The sequence below is a fragment of the Corvus hawaiiensis genome, chromosome 1 (assembly GCF_020740725.1).
Source record: "Corvus hawaiiensis isolate bCorHaw1 chromosome 1, bCorHaw1.pri.cur, whole genome shotgun sequence".
Classification (NCBI taxonomy): Eukaryota; Metazoa; Chordata; class Aves; order Passeriformes; family Corvidae; genus Corvus; species Corvus hawaiiensis.
In genome coordinates, this window is record NC_063213.1 from 31,948,135 (window position 1) to 31,970,951 (window position 22,817).

General features: G+C 37.5%; 1 protein-coding gene across 1 annotated transcript; it reads right to left on the reverse strand.

The window, feature by feature from the left end:
- Nucleotides 1-358: 358 nt before the first annotated feature.
- NME8 (NME/NM23 family member 8) lies at nucleotides 359-20,250 on the reverse strand. Its single transcript, XM_048321158.1, has 15 exons — nucleotides 20,191-20,250; nucleotides 18,212-18,269; nucleotides 17,237-17,343; nucleotides 16,134-16,205; nucleotides 14,973-15,089; nucleotides 13,981-14,041; nucleotides 12,140-12,216; nucleotides 10,825-10,917; nucleotides 6,911-7,056; nucleotides 5,438-5,613; nucleotides 4,179-4,323; nucleotides 3,301-3,405; nucleotides 2,458-2,609; nucleotides 1,290-1,434; nucleotides 359-692 (listed from the first exon to the last, which is right to left on the reverse strand). Exons 1-15 carry the CDS (start codon nucleotides 20,248-20,250, stop codon nucleotides 470-472), a joined length of 1,737 nt encoding a protein of 578 aa, XP_048177115.1. The 3' UTR covers nucleotides 359-469.
- Between the last annotated feature and the right edge of the window lie 2,567 nt (nucleotides 20,251-22,817).

The following is a 22,817-nucleotide window of genomic DNA, read 5'->3' on the forward strand; positions in this document are numbered from 1 at the left end:
CCAGGGATGCACACATATACAGTTGGTCAGTGGGCCCAGGAGCCCCATTTGGCTCACATTTGGAACTGCAGGACTCGATCCACATCACAGTGGATGTGCCATTAATAGTGTTTTAATCACCTTCCTTGACCCTTGTCCTTCCTTGCTCTTTTTAAGGTAGCTATACACAAAATGCTTTAGGATCCTGGAACTATTGGAAAGGCATAAATCTGTCAAAATGATAAAAGCAAAGGCATCTACTGAGCATATATATAGAAACCATTACGAATGTCAAATTTCTAGCAGTCGTTTTTTGTTACATCGATATGTTTTGCAATATGGAAGAGCTGATAACAAAAACTGCCCAACTAAAATTGGATGGAGTATGAAGGAAAACAAGTGTGTTTATGTAATCTTAAACAGAGTGGTTAGGTAGACAGATCCATCTAATTACATGAATATAAATTTTCAGAGATGGTATCTTAATTGTTTAGTCTGCATCAAGCTCTCCAAATGCGAACTTAATGCTTTTCAGTGCGTGTTCTATATTAGATGAGCCATGAACAGCATTAGACAAAATATCATGTGCAAACTGAGCCCGAATTGATTCAGGAGAGGTCTTCTTTGCCTCTTCTGGATCGGTTGGACCCATTAGTTGCCTCCACTCTTCCACAGCATTTTCCTTTGATAAGACCATTATCACTGATGGACCCCTGTAAAATCAATATGAGGAAGCTCTTAGACTATTCTGAGATTTCTGAGATGCAGACTTAGCTTTAATGTCAGAGGTACCGCGAAGGGTTATAATAAGCATTGAACTATGTTAATTTTATTAAGTTGCTTAAATATTGAAATTTGTTTCTGAGTGTTTTGTTTAAGGAAATATCCCATAATTGAAACTCAAAGAAATTATGATGATCAGATATTTTGATTTGGACTTCTTGTCCTAAAAATATTCTCACCCAATGATTTCTGAAGCAAGACAACACATACTGTATTTATCAGCTATACTAACAATATTATGAGGAAGATATTTGTCCTGCATGAGGACAAAAAGGATTCCATTGGAAAGCAGTTCCTTTTTAGAGAAAATAAACTCCAAAATAATACTACCCATAAGTTTGAGAAGTATTGTAAATCTCCCTTTTAAAGGAAGAGTACTCTGTGCTAGAAGCCACTAAATTTGCTAGAAAGAATGACAGGTTGTAAAATCTTTGCACCACTTATGGTGTAACATGTTTTGTTGGCACTGTAGATGCAAAGTGTGATGTCTACTTACATACATCAGTACTGTAAACCAAGACACTTACTCAGTCATACAATTCACCAACTGTTCAAAAAAGGGTTTTCCTTCGTGATCCTTGTAAAACTGTGCAGCCATTTCACGAGTTAAAGCTTGTTCTTTTACCTTTGAGATGCTAAATCCAGCCTCTTTAACTTTTTTCATAATTTCATCTAGGAGGATAACAAACAAGCTTCTTTTTGATTGAAATGGTTTAGATGCAAAAAATACAAACTGCAAACACCCAAACTTTAAAAGTTTCGGGAAATACCAGATGCCTTTAAAAAAAAAAATCTCCAACACCTATTGGAATTCTTCTTGCAAATATAAAACACCCATGGACAACATAAAAAACACTTCAACAGTCCTCTAAAATAGGCAGAAACCATTGTCAGTGCATTATTCATACCAATGCAGGTATCAAACCCAGACTGTAATTAACTATACCAATAGCATTTGCTGTTGTTTCTCACATTGAACAGAAAGTGGACTGTAGTTGTAATGCTGTATCAAACATCAGCTGGCCAGCCAAAATCAATCTGGATTGTTACAAGAGGGGAAGAAAGACTCCCAAAAGCCAATGATGAATTAGCATTAGAAAGACTACTGAAATTTGTTAGAACAGAATAGAATAATGTTAAGTAAGGGGTCTAGATAGAGGCTTTTTAAAAAGTGCCAGCAAACATTCTTAGGGCAAGATTCCAAATTGTAAACAGTGCTCTTTTTACTTTTGACTTTTTTCTCCTCATTCCCTTAGTCTAACAGTAAGCTAAACTAAGGATGGGAATGCATCTAACTGAGCAATGACCCCTTTTGAGTCAGTAAATGTAACTGTCTGAAGTAAGTAATACAAGTTTGGCAAGTGTGTCTCTCCTTTGACTAGTTAGGATGCTGGGCAGGTATTCTGCAGAAGTGCCTGGCTTTTAAAAGATTTAACTTAGCTAAGGACTCTCTTTCTTCAATTCACCACTATTCTAGTGAAGAAAAACCTATAGGCAGCTTTAGCAAAGAAAATGTCATATTTGAGATGTCAATCTGAATTATGCAAGCCCGGTAAAAGCATTTCTCTGCACAGAAAACATATTTCAGAGAATCAAAATAATGCATTTGACGTGATTTACTGCAGTGTGCATTGCTAATCTTTTGTAGAAATGCTTACATCACTAGATATAGCCCATACTTTCTGAAAGCCTTACCTTTATGATTCTTAGCAGCATCAGGTTTGATTAATGCAAAAGTTTGTTCCTCAGGGAAGAAGAACTCTAGTTCCTTCTGAGCATCGATGTGTGAAGAGCTGCCATGCAACTGATTGATAGGTACGTTTTCAATCGCATACTGTGCACGCAAACTAGGAGTCATTAAAAGAGTGAAGTTACTTAAACGCATAGCCATTTTGAGCTGTGAACTATGATTAGCCTTAACCCAGTGAATATAAATCAGTGGAAATCTGAAATATGAACACCCTCCCTCCCAACCCTCATCCTGTTGTATTTCCAAGTAATACCACTTCTTCCTTAATGAAACAGCACTTCTGTCAGCAGCAGGTAACATGATACCATGGCAATTTCCTAGAGCAATGCGATAAGCAGGTAGAACTAAGGCATCCATTTATAAAATGTGTAGGAGAAACTTGGTCACAAATAAAATATTCTACTGATGCAAAGATTTCAATAAGCTACCAGAAAAATCTCAGTGGTATTTCAAGAAAACTAATGGTGGTATTTCAAGAAACCCTGTCTACTATTATGAATAGATATTACCAACACTTTTTCTCTGACTCAAGAATTCCCCTTTCATTACATTGCACTTTTTTAAACTCAGCTTTTAATTCTGTTTAGCAGACTTTAAATCTCAAAAAATTTGATAGTTTCTATGCATAATACACGACTACTCCCAAGAAAAGCTTAAAAAACTGCAGAATTGCATATCTGTTTCCAGATGATGGCACTATAGTTACACTAGTCGGAATGGGGAATGAGCTGAGGAATGCGAAAGTAAGTTGGAAGCTGTTAATAATGGTTTACTTCTGTGACTATTACCTCTCTGGATTTTCCCTAGCCTCTTCAAGAGTCTTTGGGCCTAGTAAATCTCTCCAGTGTGATACAGCATTTTCTCGTGTTAGAGCCAATACAAGAGTTGGACCACTGTAGAATAGGAAAAGTAGCATTAAAAAAAAAATTTAACTCTTGGTACTTTTAAAAAGCAATTTGATTATATATAGTCTGGACTAGCAAAATGAGCACCAGTACTGGAGGACCTTAAAACTGATCTAATTGTTTAAACAGGTACTGTCTGATAAAACTTTATGGGGATTAAATATGAATTTGAATTGCAAAGTTACTGAGTTTTGTCACAATGGCAAGACAGAAATACTGATCATGCCCTAAACATGTCCCAATTTCATATGAATGGAATATCCAAACATGATTTATTTCTCTTCCCCAAGTATCCGACACACAGCATGGTTGAAGATTTCAGAGTTCTCCTACAGACAACCTAAATGCAGCAAGTTCACACTAATCAGTGACCTTGGCCGCTGAGACGTCATACATACAGAGATACGGAGTAGCTAGTAACTTTTAAAAGCTTGATTTATATATTTGTTGTACTTGGGAATTATTCCATTATCTGCAGTTATCTGATCCTGTTCTGTCTTTTACTAAACTTTCAGGTACATGTGTATCATGTATTAGCCAGGAAGTGTTCAACACCAGTTTGGGTGGGACTCTGAGCAACCTGTTCAGGTGGAAGGTGTCCCTGCCCATGGCAGGGGGTTGGAACTAAATGGCCTTAATGATCCCCTCCAACCCAAACCCTTCTGTGAGTCTATGATTCAATAATTATTGTGAAAATGTCAGTCTTATCTGATCCAATATAGATTCTATAGATTCACATTCTCCTTTTTCATTCAACATACCTGGTCATTTGCTCTAGAAGGACTGGGAAGTAGTCTTGATCTACATGCTCTTTGTAAAATGTACGTACTTGTTCCTCAGACAGAATTATTTCTTTCTGCATTGCTATTTTGAAGCCATCATCCTTTATCCTTTGCATGATAGACTCTGTTAAATATATTGAAATGATGCTAAACTGCCATCCATTCATTCCTTTGCACACTTGTAGACAAACGACATGGAATTTTCCATGATAATGTTAAATTTTTACAGGTGAATTTATTTCCTAACTAAAGAACAGAAAACTGATTTAAAGCAACTGCTAGAAGGCATTGCTAGTTGCCTGAACACTCAGAAAGCTGATCCTCATCTTCTTAAGGCTTTTTCTTGCTTCAGAAACCTCAGTAGGAATTCCTGACTGAGAAATATGATACGTGTTATTACCAGCAAAAGAAGGTCTAAGGAATTTGAATAGGTGAAATGTTTATTTAACTAAGTCTTACAAGACCACATGGGTAAGCAAGCAGTATTTGGCACAAGTCAAAATTATCTACAAAATTAAGGCATAATTACCTACACATGAACTGCAGAACTGCAGCTCTAAGCAACATGCTAGACAACCATAAGGAAAATAAATTCACAAGGAAAGATCAAAATTGTAGAGTTTCAGCTCTCTGCATGTAAGTTTGTTCAAGTACAGAGATTCTCAAGTTAGAAATAAAAATGCTATCTGAAATCTAGGAAGAAATGCAAACATATGACTGAGAAGAAAAGTAAACTTGTTTGGATTAAGGTTTATGTAATGGGGTAGATTTTTTTACTTGATCTGTGAAAATGCTCTCTGTTTAGACCTGCCCTTGAGCATCACTGCCTTATGCAGAATAGAATATCTTGGATTGCATATTTTTTCCTCTTGCCATTGATCTATCTTGGGCCTGCTATTCGAGAATATCAGCTGCTTTATTACAGTGGGAGATCTAGTCCCCTATACTACATTTGAAAATTCTAGCTTCTCTGAGAGGTCTTATAGGAACATTCCATCTACAGACTTTCTTGAAAAATTAACCAAACAAACAAAATATCATTGACATTTGCATTCTCAATATATGAAAAACATTAACCTCATAACTTCATTCCAGACAAAGATTACTGCTGGCCTAATGCTGGAGAAACAGTATAACCTAAAACCAGTTCATTAATTGAGTTAGGATTTATAATTCAAAATTCAAAATAGGAGAATATTTATACATACTTGATAGAAAATATGGTTATTAACACTTACCTCGCCTTTCTTTTAAGAGACTAGGTCTAATTATGGCCAAAGTCTTTTCAACTTGTTCTGCCTTATTTACATTAAAATTTGGGAAAAAGAAGGCAAGTTGTCTGCTGGCATCTTCAACACTGTCTTGCACATCACATAAATTTACCAGACTCTCAGTTTCTGTGAGTCCTGGCAACCTGATGAAACATAAAGTAATACAGTATTTAAGTTACTGCTTGGTGTTAACAAACTGAATTTTGAAGATGTACTTTCTTAAAATTTAGTGAAACATAAGGATAGAATGCAAAACGAAGTTTTTATTAAATTCAGATTCATGAGTAAAGTAATATTTCTGAGAAGAGAATTATTAATCTTCTCAAAAAGTGCCTGATCACGTGCTCTGAAGGAGAAAGCTCAGCCAGGCTGCTTTAACAACTCCCCTCTAGGTTATCCAAAATAGTTTCTCTGTTTCATGAGATGGAATTGCTACTTACAAATGTACAGTGTGTAATGAATGATCAGTAGAAGGCTTGTGCTTAATTCATGTACAGCATGATCATAAAAATGATAGCACTACAGAATTGTCTCTGACAGAGACCCTTCTCATTGTTTCTGGTCTGTTTATTTAGCTATGTAAATAAAGCCCCTCTTGGCCACTTGTAGAAAATGCAGTATTCCCCAGCTGTACTAAATTAATGCAGACAGGGATGCAGCAGGCATTGACAAAAATGTCAATTATTAAAACAATCTCTTTTTTGGATGAAGTATTTAAGCTCACGTTGCTTTAAGTAAGTGTCTTGTCTAAATATAAAACTTGAGTCGATATTTGAATTTTTGTGAACACTCGATTGTCTGAGGCTGCATATACAACTATCATCCTTAAAATTCTCTACAAACCCTTGGCATAGAAGAAAAACACACACTTCAAGATATCATGGTTGTGAACAGCTAATCCTTACAATTTTTTTTGCCTCTTGAAGTAGCATGGGGACACAACCCCCAATACCCTACCCCTTCTCTGCTGGCTTTTACAGTGCTATCTGGGAGAAGAGCGTGCCTCAGGTGTGTCCTGGTCTGCCCTGGGCTATATCTACAGCTTCCCAACAAACATAGGGGTAAACATGGGAAAGAGTGCAACTTCAACTGGTGGTGTGGGCAGTCCCTTGGTATGGGTGAACTCGAATTGCAAGGACTACACCAGCTTTGAAGTGTAGCATTGTTCCCCTCATTCTGAGAACCCATGGAAGGTGAGTTCAAAGAGACCAGTGACCTTTGCTTGTCATCTCTAACTAGGAAGCAAGGAATTTCTGAATTCCCATGAGAGCTGGGATTGCATTTCTAGTGGTGGTCCTGTGAAGGACTAGGTGACGAACTCTGCCTGCTCCCTGGACCCTGCACACATGGGCGCATCTGCCTCTGTAGGAACATGCCTTGGTTTATGGTGTGCTCTGAACACTGACTGAATCACAGATACACATTTTCGCTGGTACTTACTTGACTGGCTGCTCAGGCTCACCAGACTCACTTTTTTTGCGTAGATCTATCCATTGAGGAATAGCAGCAGTTGGTTCTTTTTTAGTGATTATCAAAACATGGCATGGTCCACTCATCATGAATCGAACAAATGCTTCAAAGTCAGGCTAAAAAACATAATTTCCCCCCCTCTGAACTGCAGGAATTCTTTCATCAGTAATGAGACAATTATGCTTTTAAAGTAACTCGTACATTCCTGTTCCAAACTGGCATTCACACACATTCCTCAGAACCTTGTTAGGTTGTTTGGGAAGATTTTTGATCGATTATTTGAGACAACATTATCAAATGACTAAAAAAAAGTTAATTGGGATAAAGAAAGTCATACAACTCCTTTAAACAAGTACTAGATGTTCTTCCTGGTTAAAATGCAAATGACAAGAGTGAAGAAAATGACCTGGAAACTCAATGTGATCACTTTCTATGCTTGTAGTACAGCATGTAGTGTGACAAGAAACTGCAATACAGTTTCATGAATAATTTTTGAAATGAAATTCATGTAGCTGGTTATAAATATAGAACACAGAGCTATTTGCAAGACATTTGTAGGCTTTCCCTTCATTTGCTTTGCTATGTGCTTTTCACTTCTTCAGTTTCAACTTTCAATCCTATAAAAGTACATTTCCATCAGAAAAATAACTTTTGAAGCCTGTGGTGTGAGTTCTTAATCTTTATTTTTTTCTTTCTTTCTTTTTTTTTTTTTTTTTTTTTTTTTGTGTATGTCACCTTTTTCTTGGGGATATTTATTCTCCTTTTAAATATTTGGCTAAATCCTTACCAGTCAGTATCATGTTATTGCATATGATACTTTTTTCCTTTAGTAATACAAGGATGAAATATTCACATATAAGCTTTCAAATAATTGCTTTTCTCTTTCAATTATCTTCATATCTATGCATACACTTAACCAATTTCCCAAGATGAACAAACTCAAAAGAAACAAAATGAAGTACAAAAACGTTCAGTATGGTGCAAAAAGAGTGTCTTTATACTGTGGTGGCTTTGAAGGTACTCTTCCTTATGTTAGAAGAACTACGTGTAACTGTTAATTTTGGCTGTCGTGGATCGCCCAGCTTCATCATTAAAAAGAATCAATTTTTGCTTCCAGTTTAATCTGGAGGTCTATCGCCTTGAGTCCCCATTCCCTTGTAGAAGGCACACTCTAGGAATTCAGCAAGACTGGGGAGTATTAAATCAGGAGTAATTTTGTGCACTGAACACAAAGGAATCCATATGTTTTAACAAAATTATTTTTCAACTTAAAATTAAAGAATGCCAAATGATTGGCCTCTCAATATGCATAGGACTCTCTGGAGCCATATAGCTCATAGCAGTTTTATTATTCTCCTGTCCTAATGTTGGCAGGGATCTGCTATGGTGTAATAGTGTTGTTTTCCACTCTCCATGATATTGTAAAAGTCATGGCAGTTAGGTAAAGTCTCAGATGACTGAAAAAAAGGGAAACATTGTATGCCTCTTTTAAAAGGGTAGAAAGCAGGACCCCAGGAACTACTGGCCTATCAGCCTCACCTCTGTGCCTGGGAAGATCATGGAACAGATCCTCCTAGAATTTCTGCTAAGGCTCATGGAGGACAAGGAGATGATTTGGGACAGCCAGCACGGCTTCACCTCGGGCAAGTCCTGCCTGATCAATGCAGTGACCTTCTACAGTGCAGTGACTTCATCATGGACAAGGGAAGAGCTACAGATGTCATGTCTGGACTTCTGTAAAGCCCTTGACATGGTACCCCACAACATCCTTCTCTCTGAAGTGAATTGTTTCTTATTGCTGTTCAGTGATAAGGAATTGGTTGGACTGTTGCATCCAGAGGGTAGTGGTCAGAGGCTCAGAGTCCCAATGGACATCAGTGACAAGTGGTGTCCCCTGGGGTCCATACTGGGGACCAGTGCTGTTTAGTATCTTCATTAATGACATAGGTGAAGGGCTCGAGTGCAGCCTCAGCAAGTTTGCAGATGACACCAAGCTGACACACCCAAAGGACAGGATGCCATCTGGAGGAATCTGCACAAGTTCAAGAAGGGGGCCCATGGGAATCTCATGAGCATTAAAAAGATCGAGTGCAAGGTGCTGTATATGGGTTGGGGCTACCTCTGGTATCAGCACAGGCCAGGGGATGAACAGATCAAGAGCAGCCCTGGGGAGGACTTGAGGATGCTGGTGGATGAGAGGCTGGACATGACCCGGCAATGTGCACTCACAGCCCAGAGAGCCAAACGTGTCCTGGGATGCATCCAAAGCAGCGTGGCCAGCAGGGTGAGGGAGGAGATTCTGCTCCTTTGCTCCACTCTGGTGAGACCCCACCTGGAGAGCTGCATCCAGCTCTGGGATCCCAGCATGGGAAGGACAGAGTCTAGAGGACATTAGGAAGAAATTCTTTGTTGTGAAGGTGGTGAGTCACTGGAATTGGTTGCCCAGAGAAGTCGTGGATGTCTCATCCCTGGAGCCCTGCTCAAGGACAGGCTGGATGGGGCTCTGAGCACTTGTTCTAGTGGAAGGTGTCCCTGCCCTTGGAACCAGATGATCTTTAAGGTCCCTTCCAACCCAAGCCATTCTGTGATTCTATGATTCTATGGTATATCAAACACTGTATGCTTTGTTTGTCTTTGTTCTTCCCTTGTCTATCTCCACACTTAACTAGTCTCAAATTTGGCTGCTCTTCTCAGGAAGATGAGTTACTTTTACCTCTGTTTCAAAACTGCCTCTGTCTAAACTACAATCCCAGCTTTGCTAAAACCAAGCCCTTTATGATTTCTTACAAGATCTCCCTGTTACTTGCTTTCTAAGCCATAATGCAGCTGCCTAGTGATTGCTATCCGTTTGTTTTTTTCTCTCTGACTTTTGTAGGAACCATCTCATCTCACTCTTATTAATTTGGAATGCCATAGGAACGCCTTCCCACCTACTCCTTTAGATTAGGCTAACCCTTCAATTGGTCCCTCTAATAATATCAAACAAACAATTTGCATAAAATTCCAGCCTCTATCTATCTTACACATATAGCAGAAGGTACAAATATTTGCTAAGAAACTTCATTTTTTGACCCAGATCCTTCTAAAGAGTTAATTTTAGCTATCACACTGCTGGAAAATATGACCATATCCAGGTGCTAGTTTGCTAGACCACTGCCATTTAATGGTGGACAGCCTAATTTAATTATTTTCTTGAACTTTATATCTGTCTTTAGCTATTTTTGTCCCCTATTGTAGGACAAGGCACAAAAAGTAGATTTCAACTGAGATGCTTTCCCTTTCTGCCTGTGCACATGCTTATTCCCAGAACTATCCCATGATAAAATCTGAAAAGAAATAAAAAAATTAATATATTATATACTTATTTTCTGGGTGGAAAAATAAATGTCAAATAGATACACACTGTCACATAGATGACACTGGATTTTGCGTTTGTGCCACATTTCAGCACCTAATAGGTAAGGTAGAGTAATTGCAGAAACAACCTATACAGCACTCTAATTTTCTTTCCTACAAAGGTCACTGGGCCTGTCATAACACATTTTAAAATCAGTATAATTTTACCTTGATAAATAGTGTTAGAAATTTAGCACCATGTCTAAGGATCATGCACATTTAGATAACAGAAAGAAGAACAAAATATTTTAATATTTAATTGGAGGTCAGTTTAATTTGGTTGGAATAATAGATTGCTACCTAGTGATATTTACATGAATCAGTGAAAGAAAAGGGAGAGAGAATACCTCTTTTTTTATGTACTAAATCTACATTAATTCAGTTCTTCAATATACTTAAAATTGACCATACAGAGATTTGCAAGCACATCTGGTAACCATTATATATTTTACCTGTTCCCTTCACTTAGATTTTTAGTTTGTTTTTACCTGTTCTTTATTCTGGGCATAAAACACTCTGATTTGCTCTTCAGTAAGCATTCTCTCCTCTGCTGCTTTAATGTCAAATCCTGCATCTTTAATCTGCAATTATTCGGTTGTTACTCACAGGCATTTGAAAATGGATACATACAAAATCGTATGTTATTGTAAATCTAAAGATTGATTGATTCTGGAAGCTTTCTTAAGTTTAAAATTCTCCAAAATATTCTATCTTTGCCTAAACTGAACTTCCAGCCTTTCAAAACACGTCACTAAATTCAGGATTATAATACCTCTAAGTTAATGTTTGTGAAAAAATACAGTGCAGTTCAATGTATGTAGCACATTCATTCAGTAGTTAATAATCCCTTTTATTTCACATTGAATAAACTCCTTTTGATCATTGTGACTGGTTAACATGCAACTTATGTTGCAAAATATAAATTTTATTATAATCATAGTAGTCACATATATGTGCAATTGTCAACAGTTGTTTTATCAGGCTAAACTATTTGGCTTTAGGAAGAGCAAATAAAGAAAAATGAAATCTACTTTATGATTTTCTGTTTCAAACTCTGTTACTGCACCAAGTTCAAGTATTTGTGAGTGATGCACATTTATACGACTTTCATCAAAGTTCATAGTCCATTGGTATGAGGTTTGTATCATACACTGATATTTTAACAACGAAGGCAGTACCCAGCCCCAGTACTGATGATACACCAATATTAATCTGTGCACCAGCACTCTGTTCTTTAAAAGCCCCTTTGGTGCTGCTGAGTGTTTTCAGACTGCCCCAACGAGGCTGACTGTGGACACAGTGTAGGAAAACACGCCTCATAAGCCAAGTAGCAGCTGCTCCAGCTAAATTGTTTGCAAGCCCCGCCTATTTTTTTGTCTTTGCTGAGCTTCCTTCCTTTCCAGCTAAGGTAGAGCAATTACAGAAACAACCTATATAGCGCTCTGACTTCCTTTCCTGCAAAGGTCACTGTCCCTCTCATAACACTTTTTAAAATTCTTATATTTTCATATTGATATATATTGTTATGAGGCTTTTTTTTTTTTTTTTTTTTTTTTTTGATAACAGAAACAATATCAATCAATGTCTAAACTCTTCTGGCATAGAATATTGAAGCAATAGTATAAATTTGAATGTCATATTATTTCAGGTAAAAATTATTGTGCTTTTATCATCCTTAGCAGAGAAGCCTTATCAGATTCTGTTCTAAAGTCTGGGCATAAATTAGGATCTACTTACCCTTAAATTTTGCTATTATGTCTCTTAAATAAATAGAATGAATGACTATTTTAAAATTCTGTCTACCTTTTTTTTAATTTCTTCTATGCGTCCCGCTAAGACATCATCAGGTTTTATAATTCCAACTGAATAAGTGAGTACTTCTGAAAAAGGGATAAAATAATGTCCTAATTAACACATTCATCAAAATAAATGCACAACTAAGTTTTCCATTACTTACAAGTGGGTTTCTCTAAGTAATTCTCCATTTTCATCTTGATATGGCCAAACAGTGGTCGCAAAAAAATGACTCCTGCACTTAAAGCATGTCTTGGAGTGCAGGACCAACTTTTTCCTTCCCTGGAACCCACATTTCCCATGAACTACTGTTGGGGGGGGGGGGCTAATATGGTGGAGAAATGCAAACATGTAGCTGTGGTGGGAAAATATCAGTTTATGGTGGAGCACTTGTCTAGGGAGAGCTCTGTATGTACAATACTAGGAAAGTGAAAGGAATGAATTTTACTCATGAAAATTCATTAAGTGAAGATCTGTATGAATATTGGAGATTTCCAGTAGAACATATATTTCTCGTCATAGTGAATGTTTGATTCCTTAGCTTTGTGAATGCTGAAGGCATTGGCAATCAGTGTCTGTTGATGTCACACATGCTTGCTAGCACAATCTAATGTTTAAAACAGGGTGTTCCTTGCTGTGAAAGAGTAGACACAGTGTTACTACATCCACTGCATACAGGTCCCTGAAAATGGTCAGAAGGGAATAGCAACTTTACTGGACCTGAAGTTTACAGTGAAGCATTTGAATGTATATCAATCAGACCCCAAAACTGTAGAAGAATTTAAGATAGGGATAATGAAAACAGCAGAGTACTGCTTGTTACCAATACTAGAAACACTTACAGGCAACTGCATATGTTAAGGAAAATATTACTGCCAAATGTTAGTGTATTACAGTGTCTGAGAGACCCCCTCTCCTGAAGCTGAGCTAAAGCTCTCTTTTCTGATTTTCTATCATGTTTAAGTTTTGGTGATTAGTGTGAAGTCTGTAGATAATTGCTAAATGATAATACTATACTAGTAAGTCTCACAGGGTTTATGAGAAAAAATAAAGGCTAAAGCTGAGGTCAGGAATATGTCAATTGAACCATCCATTTGGAAAAAAGCATGAAGATGAAGGAAAAGGGGTGCCATGACTGTGATCTAATGCTTCTCACAGGGAAAAAAAAGCAACATCCAGAACAAGGAGAGGATGGAGGAGTTTGTTCCATCTCAGTGGTGCAGAATGGCATTTTCTGCATATATGAAGCAGTAGGAACATTCAGTAGCTACAGATAACAATAAAAAAAGAAACGATGTAGGTCTCAGCTCATGAGAAACCTTAAATTAATCACAGACAGGACTTGCAAACAGGATGGTGCTTATTTTTCAATCTTTTTGGAAGTTTATCCTGCTACTGTGGATTTATGCTCTTATACAAATCTGTTCTTAAATCTAATCTGGTGAAAGAGTTAATTAAAATAATCTGAGATAGAAGGCAGGCCATTGCTTCACAGATTAACTCTTCCAATCCTCTCAGGTTGACCCCATCTTAGTATTCCACCTCAACAGAAGTACACAGCTCACACAGGGACTGTGTAGAACTGACTTTCAGGCCTGAATTTTGCACAGCAGAATTCCCTGGCACATGTGACTTCTGTCTAAAGTCTGGAGGTTCTCAGTGTGGGGGTGAAAATATTGATGATGACAGTCCAATACATTAATTCCTTACAGAAGAAAGCTCAATCAAAACTTTCCATTAATTCAACCAAAGGAGAGTCTATTAGTGCTAAACATAGACAATTATTAATCAAAAGACATTTGTTCTCTTTCTTTCTGTTAACATTTCTAAAATAAATCAAATGTATTTACCCTCCTCTACAGCCCCCTCGGACCCTTCTGATGAATCTTCATGGAAAACGAGTTCTTCTGCCTAAGGTAATTGCAAATGGAGTAAAGAACATCAGCAGTGCAAAGATAGAGTCACCAAAAATAGCTGTCACATCTTCACAACACCTTTATCTTAATGTAAGAATGGACTTGCTACCCTGGGAAAAAAGCAATTCTAAGAAGGCCCTTTGGCCAGTCTGGTTTTCCTTAACTGAGTTTCAGTTTGTTAAAAAGCTATTTTTACTATAAGTGAAGTTCTTTCGTTTCCATTTTAACAAAACAAGCAATGAGACATGACTATTTCCCATGTCTCTGTTTCATATGATGCAGTTACTAAGTTATATATTAAAAATACTTAGCCCTGAAAGAAAAAAGATTACTGAAACACTTATGATCTAGTGGCATTTTTTCCATCTCTTCATTTCTTAAATCACTAGGCTAATCTGTAAATTTGTTAAGTTTTTATAAAGTACCATAATGGAAATTTGGGGGTTCTGAGGAGAACAAGCAACAGGGGAGGATTAACTCTGCTACTACTGTGAATTCCAACAGTGGGATCTTTTGCAGTGCAGGCTACTGAGGTCAGACCAAGCTGTCCTTGTGTCCTTATGTTACCTGGAAGTCAGGAGTGAAAGGTGATGGAATAAATTTGTTGAATGACCTTTGTTTTTTGTAGCAAGCTGGATTCATTAGGTACAGAGCAATCCCCATGGCTTTGGGCAACCTGATCTAGTGAAAGATGTGACTGCCTGTGGCAGGAGGGGTTGGAGTAGATGATCTTGAAAAATGTCTTACAACCCAGATAATTTTACTTGATTTCTAAAACAAAAGCCCATCATATATATGTCACTTTAATGTTAGGACAAAAATACAAAAAATTAAACATTATCTAAACACTATCACAGACATTTAGACAAATGGTGTAAGTGTAATAAAAATACACATTTATACATAAGCATCTTGTTTGTGAGTACCTCAGTGCGTTCCTTCTCTCCAGCTGCAATGTCCCTCTCTTCTTGCACTAGCTCTGTTACTGTCTTAGTTATAAGAGGAGCATTTACACCTTTCACTATTGCAAGAATTTTGCCATGCTGTCAAAGAGAAAATAACACTCTCAGTGAGTTTTCATCACTTAATTTACACATTTGCTTGAATTTTTGAAACCTGCAATATCTTGCTAATTTTTTCCAGCTACAGGGTCATTTCCTATGCCTGCTGAAGGGAATACGAAAGCTACTACCGCGTCTGTTACTTCAGAATGAAACTTCTGTGCGTTTATTTCCTTGCTTCCTTCTTTACCAAATTTTCCATGTTTATTTCTGGGCTCAACACTGAGAGTATAGTTGGAAGCAAATGCAAATATGGATTTTACTTGTTCTTAATTTCTCTAACATGGAGTTTTCTGTCTTTTTTTTTGTATGTGTGTGTGTGTGACTTTTCAGCGCGTTCTCTACAACATTCAGGTGCATAGTAGTGAAGCTAATGGTGACCAAAGGTACTGCTAACATCTCTAGGCAGCATTCAGATTCAAACCTGAAAGTGTCCTGAAAGTTTCATTATTCTTGGTCCCTACTTATGGAAATTCAAATCCTGGCTCCCTCAAGTTAAAAGAAACCCCACCTCTTCTTAAGTGAACACTCTACAACGGTGTCCTAGGAGAACCAACTTTCTGTGTCCATCAGTGAGAGATAATAAGTATATGATGAATTGCTACAGTTCCTCAAGTGTGAAAACATAATTTTGTTATCTTAAAAATCTATAATGCCAGGAAACGTAAACTCTCTTTCCCTGATGAAAAGTGTGCATAAAATAATAATTTCAGTGTAACCACATGTAGGCACTTTATGTAAGGCAAACCTGGAAAACTTACCTGGGTTTCTCAGTAACTACCAAAATAGTGACTACCACAATTCTTCTGTGGCTGTATGTGCAACAGCCACAACAAAAATGTGCTCAAGAACCACCAGACTCAGGCATGGGAAACAGCTCAAGCAAACAACATCTGATAGTACCATCCTACGTACTCTAAAACGTAAAGATAGGATTTACAGAGCCTCATAGCTATTTTATTATCTATTGAAATGTTAAGGCAAATGTAGGCAGCACATTAAAAGAAACTGCTGTGATGTACTTACAACACTAAAAAGAAACACAGGTTCACAGCTGTTCCTAAATGGTTTCAGACTTTCAATGCTGTCAGCCTCTGCCTGAATTCAGACAAAAAAGATTACTTGGTTACATGAGTGTGTATGCATATGCATATATATAAGGAAACCTTTTTACCCACAAGAAAACCCCACTATTACATATTTTGCTATTGAAAACTCAAACTGCAGTCCTAAATACAACTAACAGTCCTTATAGTGATGAAGAAAGAACTGTTTGGATAACATGGGATTGTCTTCCCTTCGTATTACAGCAATTCATCATGGAAAAATATCTTCTCTTGATACTATTTTCTCATGTAGGTCATAATAACATATGTAAATGAAAAAGTAGCCCATGTAGTCTTGATGGAAGAGATTATCCCGTGTATTAAGTTCTTTGTGAACTGTGTTCAACTGTATGAATGCATGTGAGATAACGTCAGAACATAACTCCCTGCCTTTTTCATGTGTAAAAAATTCCTGTTTTTTCTGAAAAGGCATTTCATCAAGGAATTTAAAGTTTTCACTAAAGTGAAAATGGATGGACTCAGTCAACATCTTGGAGAAACTGAGTCTGTGAAACAAATTTATCTACTTTAAATATGAGATATAATACATTTGTATATATGTACTGCTAGTGTAAACAAATATTTTTACTACTACAGTTCTGTGATAGTTTTTTTAATTTCTTCCTTTTTGTTCTGTTAAAAATGAAATACCAGGTAGAATTTGCAAAAAAGATGCAACAGTTTTTCAGGGATGTAAGAATTTTAAATGCAACGGCCCATAATGCAGAGACTTAAAACTAAAAGTCGTATAGTCGGGCTTTTAAATATTTCTGCAATCTCATCAAGGAAAACAAAAGTTGTGGGGTATCAGATCTTTTTTTTAAATATAGCTTCTTACATATTTATTACCAGTTCTAATCTACTTCTAAACAAAGTCTTCTGAGGACATATGCAGGAAAAGCAACCAGGCCAAAATTATGGCAACTCAGTATCAGGACAGTAAAATGAAAGCTCTACATATGCAGATCAGATCTATTTAAACCAAAATGTAAATAAAGTCCCACACAGGATTTATGTCCTTACCACGGCAAAATGTAGCACATTGTCTTCACTAAACTCGTTCCTCAATTTTCTGAATAAGTTCAGCACAGCTTTGCAAGGACCACACCAAGCTTGATACACATCTATTACTAAAATGTAATAGTTTGGGATTACAAACAGCTGACTTGTGGAGCTTATAAAATGAGACATTTATGTTTGGGTTGAAACAGCACTGGAAAGGCATTCACATGGATCCTTCAGTCCTCTTCTAGTCAATTAACGTATCATGAATATGTCAATGGATTCAGTGGATATATTAGTAGATACATACTCTTTTATTTAAATTACTTTTGACATTGAAAACCTACTTCAGCATACTATTTGAGATGATTAATTCAATAGGAACTTTTCTCTTATATTCCTTTTCCTTTTATTTTCTCTTCTTCTTTTCCCCCTGTGATTTTTACCTCCCTGAGCCTTTGCCCATTACTATCCCTCTGCAGATATGATCCTGCTACAGATTTGTTCCTTTTACCAAAATACAATTCCTCGGAGACTTAGGAGACATGGTTACTGGATTAAGTGAACTGAAAATTGGGAATAATGCACATCATAGAACATGTACTCTCTAGAATGCTGCAGTATTAATTGGGCAAGATTTTACACACAGAAGTGTCCAACCCCTTACCATGGAGAATGCCATATTCGAAAGGTGTTTTCTAAACATTGGTGTATAGCAGTATATTAAAAATTAGATAAGTATGATTTTGATGAGTATTTATAAGATACTGCATATTCATAGTCTTAATATATGATCTTAAAAGTCTTTTACAACCTAAACAATTCTATGATTCAGTGACTCTGTGATAAACATTTATAAATATATATAAATATATAGCCTTTCTTTAAAAGATATGGTACTAGTCTTCTAAAGTATCTATTAAAGATGATATATAAATATGGAAACCTGTACATATCTCCATGAGAGATTAAACAGAAAATATCAGCTGTTAGTACCTACTATACCGTTCTTCTGCAGCATTTCATCCCACTGGTTTTGATTGGTTATTACAGTCTGAAACAAAAATGAATTAACATTTTAACATTTTAAAAAGGCAGAAAAAACATCTATTTTCCCAATAAAGCTTTTCCAGTAATTAGGATTTATACCTGGAGCTGGATTTCTTTCTTCTTGCCTGCCATTTCCCTGCAATTATAGGAAAAATATTAAAATCCAAAGCACTTTTAAAGTTTTTTAAAAGACCATGTGACATACAGAACTGATTTGTATAGTTCTCAAAATATCACTGCTTTCTGATTCCCTTAGTAATTAACTCAACTGAAGCCCTTACAACAATGATAGTTAATACTCCACTTCAGAATTTTGTGGAGCAATATACAACTTGTTTGCAAAACCCACATGGCACAAGAAACAGAAGAAAATATAGTTTGTTAGGGTGTTCAAAACTTTTGGCCTCAACAATTTTACAAGCTTATAATTACTCTGCTCAGAATAGCCACAGGGACTTTGATGGGATGACAGCTGCCATAACACTGGACCATTTCAGAAAAGTATTGATTAAAGAGCTTCAACTCTGATAACATCAAATCAGTCTTCCTGTCTGCTGGGATACATAAAAAACCATGACATACTTGTGCCCTATAACTAAACTCCCCAACTGAATCCTGATACATTCATCATTCTGTTGTTAATAAATGATGTCCTTTATTTATTTATTTATTTATTTATTTATTTATTTATTGTAAATAGACAATTAACTGTGAACTAGGCAGAACAACAGTCTCAGTTAAGATACATATGTGGATGAAGTTTGACTTCAGCATGAGTGGCTCGAGTTTCTAGAGTTCTTGGTTAAGATGGTGGTCTTTGTCTTGAGGAAAATGAAAGTGCACCCATGAATGTGACCTCCTCTGGCACTGTTATTTGACAAGTCAATCAGGCAAATATGTACCAGGATTTGAACTATCCTGATATACTCACCAAAGGTGCTCCCTTCAGATCACAGATTGAGGCATAGAAGCTAATATGAGAGCTCTTACCATCATGCTTGTTTCACATTTCATCTAAAAGTGTTGTTAAGGGTTAGAATTTTAAATGCAGGTTTTCTTCAAATCCTTTAAACCAGGTAATGATACAAAGCATGGCATTCATTCCTATCCTTTAAAGACTAAGGAGATGATGCTGACTACTGACACCAGAGGCAACCAGCAGATGGAAATACGCCATATTAGTAGGAAATCTTCAGCAAAAGAACCTATCTTTCATTGTTACCTTCTGTCACTGAGCAAAAACAATCAATTCTTTGCAAGACTGGTTCTGCAAAACATAAAACCAATACATGACCATGGTCTATACATCCCGATCGTTCTACATATGCTCCCCAACTAAAAATACTCAGTCATACGCACTCAGATGGCAAAGCAGAGCTCTGCAGAGTAGCCATGTGCCGCTGTGTGCAAATATACAAATGTGCACATTAGTCTGGCATAGCAGCTGTATGTGACAGACATGTGAAGCTACATGTAACATCTCTACTTTTAAATAAAATTTTCGCATAGCATTCTCTCAGTAAAGCAGATAACACCTGAACAGACAAACATGTTTTCTCCTTTATCTATGATATGGGCAACATGCTTCTCTAACCTTGACACAACTAACTCCCTGAGCATAAGCTCTTGTGTGTTAAAGTGGATCCTTGTGTGTTCCTAGGTGGCACTCTGATGGATCTGCCCACACACACACACACATACACAGAGAAACCTGTGTAAGTGAACAAATGCACAGACACACAGGCCAGTTCAGGGCTGACAGTGCTCTACACCAGATGCCGTAATCAGGAAGAGCTCCCAGACACTCGTGCACCCCATGGTTTGACACACACCCTGCACACTAAGCACACCACAGCACAATGGTTTGGGTGCCACTCAGCCCTGAGGGGGGCCCACTCAGGAGCAGAAAGGCACCCCCGGCCCACCTGCACCTGTCCTGGAGTAGCCGCTCGCCTGGGGACGCTCTGTGGCCGCCCAACTGCCATCCCTCAACGGCTCTAACAGCCTTCCCCACCCTCTGCCCAGCCCCAGTCCCATCTCTTCTTGATCTCCAAGGGTCATTTTCCCTCCATCACCCTATTTTATCAGTCTGGGGTAGACATGGCACAGGGAGCTGAGCTACAGGCATGCTGAGAGGGAAATGTGGACGGAGCTGGGGAGTGAAGGGGTGGGAGGACGCGTCACCATTTCCTGCCCTGTTTCTCCTCCGTTTCCTTTAGCCTAGGGAGAGTCAACCTTATCCTTTTAACATGTGAGAAAATTAGTCTTGGCAGATAATTAGTAATCTGCTTTCACTCTCTGTTACTTGCAAATTGTGAGAAAATGGAGACTAAAAGAGGAAGCTTTTAGTGGGTGTCCTGATGAACAAAAGAGGGTCTTGAAAGCCAAATAGTGGTGACTGCCCATACTCATACGCTATCAGTGCAGGTCTGTCATCACACTGGTGCAGAACAAAGTTATCATTTTAAAGATGCACATTTGCAGCCCCCAAAAAGTCCCAGAAGATAAAGGCGACGTTTATTTATACACATAGAAAGCACAATTGGTCCCGAGTACAGTGGGGCTATTTTCATGTATTAACTCTTAAAGGCATTGCAACTGGTGGGTATTTCTTTGTGGAGGTACAGGCTTGAGAATATTCACAAATCAAATGCCAGTGTCTCTAAACTGCACAAATTTGATGAAAAGTGAATTTCACATATGCACGTTGTTACAGAACTATAAATTGTCGTTGCATCCAACTTATTTTGAAAGCCTGCCAAGGCATACTATGTGCTGTTATGTATATCTACCACATCTTAAGTAGATCTAATTTCAGTGACTTGTTCCTTTTCTTAAGCTTTCTGGTACTGCTCACCAAAGCATGACTTGCAAAGCCCCAAAAGAAAAGTTCCTTTTATTTCATGAAAATAATATGAAGAAAAAGGTAGGGAAAACACACTCTTAGAGGTGCTAGAACAGATGTTCTTCCTCACAGTTAAATCTTCCCAAGTTGAAGGATGTTCATTCTGCAGTAGTGGGAATGAGGCAACATTTCCACAGAGCTGAAGCAGTTTTCAGTGCTGAGATTGTGCTATGTTCTAACAGCTTTGATTAGATCAACTAGGTGGCAAGACAGATTTTGTATTCAGATGGGAAATAATGCATTTATATGGCCAACAAAAATCGCTTCCTACATTTTTTACTGGAAAACCCTAACTTTGGAAGTAGTACATGCTCTGCATTGGCCTGCTTGGAAGTAGAGGAGTGCTCTTGAATAATCTTTATTTTCCTGCATGAAGAAGGAAAACAACTTTTGAAACCTTCATAGACATACAAAATTGGAAAGAACTACAAAAGATGAGATATTTAACCCAACCTCCATGTGGAAGTTAAAGACCCAAAGGTTAGGCTAGGTTTTTGGGGGTTTCCTTCACAAACAGCAAACTATTTTATGCAGACCACTTTCTTCGTGAACAGTCACTTTTTTACATATTACAAAAAAACCCCAAAAAAGTCTTGAAGAGAAACACTAGAATGAGGTAATGCTCATGTACCGAATGTTAAAAGGCTGACACAGCCTATTTAACTGCTCTGTTGGAATGAGTTATATGTATGCTTTGGATATCACAAAATAGTTAATGTAAAGGGATTTGGTATTTCAAAATGCTGAAAAATAAAAAAGAATATCCTTCTTTAAGTCAAAGAATGTAGTTCTATAACATTTTAAATTATTTTAATGATGACATACTTAGCTTATGCAGACCAGCATAGCTTTCATGGTCATTATAAAAGGCACCCAGAGAGAAGGGTTTAGGAGTTTATGGGGTTTTTCCCTGAACCAAAATGATTCAAGTTTTGTATAATGTATATGAAAAGTATAATGAAAATATGCAATGGATAAACCACAATGGATTGATGATGAATGACTGCATAATTTTTCTGAGTAACTTTTAAACTATTTCACTCCATTTTGTGCATACCACTTGATTTCAGGTCTGCTCTTTGTCATGAACTGTTAATGTCTGAAGTGACCTATTTCCAAATTACTAACACTGTTTTACAAAGTAATGGAAGACATTTGTACACCCTGCTGAGACTTGTGACAAAAGCAGAGATGCGTTTTCCCTGCTAGTCAGTCTTTTTATGTGCCCTGGTACATGCTCAGAAGCCAGTGCCTGCGTAGCTCTGATGACTACCTGCTTGTAAACACAGTGGAAGCCTTGATCACCTTAATTTATAACCTTTTGTGAGCTCTTCTGTGGCTCTATAGTCCACATGCATACTGGTACTACAGTGTATTCAATCTGTGCCCTTTGCATGTTAGATTTCCTGCACATGCCCTAGTGTTCCTCCTGCCTCTCTGCCTGGATTCACTCTAGGATTGCTAGATGATGAGTGAACATCTTCGCAGCTCTTCTGCAGAGCTGTTCTTAGCCTGGCAGCGTAGCAGCCACTGTAACTTGAAGGCTCTGTATGTGTGTATTGGCTTTTTCTGCATCAGCCATAAGTAGACCAGGGACCTGATAGCAGTGGAAGACCTTTCTGATTTCTTGTATTTTTCTGGAAAACA

Bases quoted from the DNA above. Each gene is read 5' to 3' on its own strand.
- NME8 (XM_048321158.1), bottom strand. From the start codon at position 20,250: ATGGCAGTTGGGCGGCCACAGAGCGTCCCCAGGCGAGCGGCTACTCCA. The intron at 14,042-14,972 runs GTACTCACAAAC...CAATTACCTTAG, and splicing joins GAGAGAAGGAACGCACTGAG to GCAGAAGAACTCGTTTTCCA. The intron at 4,324-5,437 runs GTAAGTGTTAAT...TATATTTAACAG, and splicing joins TCTCTTAAAAGAAAGGCGAG to AGTCTATCATGCAAAGGATA.